Here is a 1,409-nt window from a genome sequence, read left to right on the forward strand (position 1 = left end):
CTCAGCAGAACACTCAAAAGCACTGTGGCCACCATATAGGCGAACCTCAACTCTGGGCATTCCCGTGTGCCTGAAAATCCAAGCAAGGAGAAAGTTTTCATTACAGATTCATCATCAAAACGCTCTGGATCAAACTTGTACGGAGATGACCAAGTACTGGGATCCTGAAGCACGACTCCAAGGGCATACAAGACAAGGGTCTCTCTAGGAATAATAAATTTGTCAATCCTTCCTTCAATATCTTGAAGACGGGCAGAAACTGGGGTCAGTTTGGCAGTCCGAACAGTTTCACAAAGCACTTGCCGACAATACCTGAGCTCCTCAATTTTCTCTGAAGTGATAGGTCCCTTCCCCAAAACTTGGTCAATCTCTTCATATAGTTTTTTCTGAATTTCCTCATAGGTGGTTAAAAAACAGATTGCCCAGGTGCACAATTTTGCAGTTATTACGCAACTGGCCAGAGAAAATATCATAGTGTCTTCTAGGATCTGTTGGTCATTAAGGCTTCCCTGTACTAAGGAGTCAATGAAAATATGCTGACTGAAGTTCCTTCCTTTTCGTTCTTTAATGATTTTCTTTAAAATAGATTCCAGTTGCATAAGGGCATCTTCATATTGTTTTTTCCGACTTGTACTTTTATCAAGTGATCCATCCAGAAAGCCTTTTCCAATCTCAGACCAAACCGTGCCATGATTCTTCTGGAAGCGAATGACTTCCTGTTCATCTTCAAATGTACTGCCCATTACCATCTGTGTAACAGACTTCATAGCAAAGCCAAGCATATGCTGGCAGAGTGGGACATGCTGGGACTCTGGGTACGATAGCCATTTATCCAATAATTCCTCTGAAAGCTTTAGCAGGAGAGCAAAATTACTCCGCAGACAATTAGTCACACCATTTTCGTACAATTTTTTCCTCATGTGATTTTCGCTCACGTTCCCACTATCAGACTGATACCTTAATAATGACTTCAGCATGGTTTCAAAAGGGTCCAGAGTCTTATTGGGGTTGATATGCTGCTTTAGTACATCAACAGTGCCCAAACTAACCACAAGGCGCCTGCCAAACCAGAAAGAGACCACAGGCCCGTATCTCTCATGCAGATTAACCAGGAACTCGTGCAGACTTCCACTGTTCACAATATCTGGAAGATTACCATCTTTTTCTTCTGTTGGAGTAATGCCTGGAATTCCTGCAGCTTGTCTGGAAGCCGGGTAAAGGTAGAGCACCGCTCCCACCAACGCCAGCAGGAAGGTAACAGCGAAGATCGCGAAGTCCAACATGGTGCTTCCGCCCGGGAACCACGTCTCAGTTCCGCGCTCTTCTTCAGCGTCTCAGCCTGGCGCACCCGAGGGACAGAGCTGCTTTTTTTAATCTATGTTTTGTATTAGGGTTTCCTTATAGTAGTG

At 44.3% G+C, this 1,409-nt stretch overlaps 1 protein-coding gene across 1 annotated transcript; it reads right to left on the bottom strand.

Annotated features, from left to right (window-relative positions):
- Nucleotides 1-6: 6 nt before the first annotated feature.
- On the bottom strand, nucleotides 7-1,357 carry LOC120860099 (cytochrome P450 20A1-like; the record flags this gene model as incomplete). The annotated part of the gene is made up of 1 exon (XM_040235923.1): nucleotides 7-1,357. A coding segment is annotated over exon 1 (1,277 nt), but the record flags the coding sequence as incomplete, so codon positions are not given.
- Between the last annotated feature and the right edge of the window lie 52 nt (nucleotides 1,358-1,409).

Source organism: Oryx dammah, unplaced genomic scaffold, assembly GCF_014754425.2.
Source record: "Oryx dammah isolate SB20612 unplaced genomic scaffold, SCBI_Odam_1.1 HiC_scaffold_8343, whole genome shotgun sequence".
In the NCBI taxonomy this organism is placed as follows: Eukaryota; Metazoa; Chordata; class Mammalia; order Artiodactyla; family Bovidae; genus Oryx; species Oryx dammah.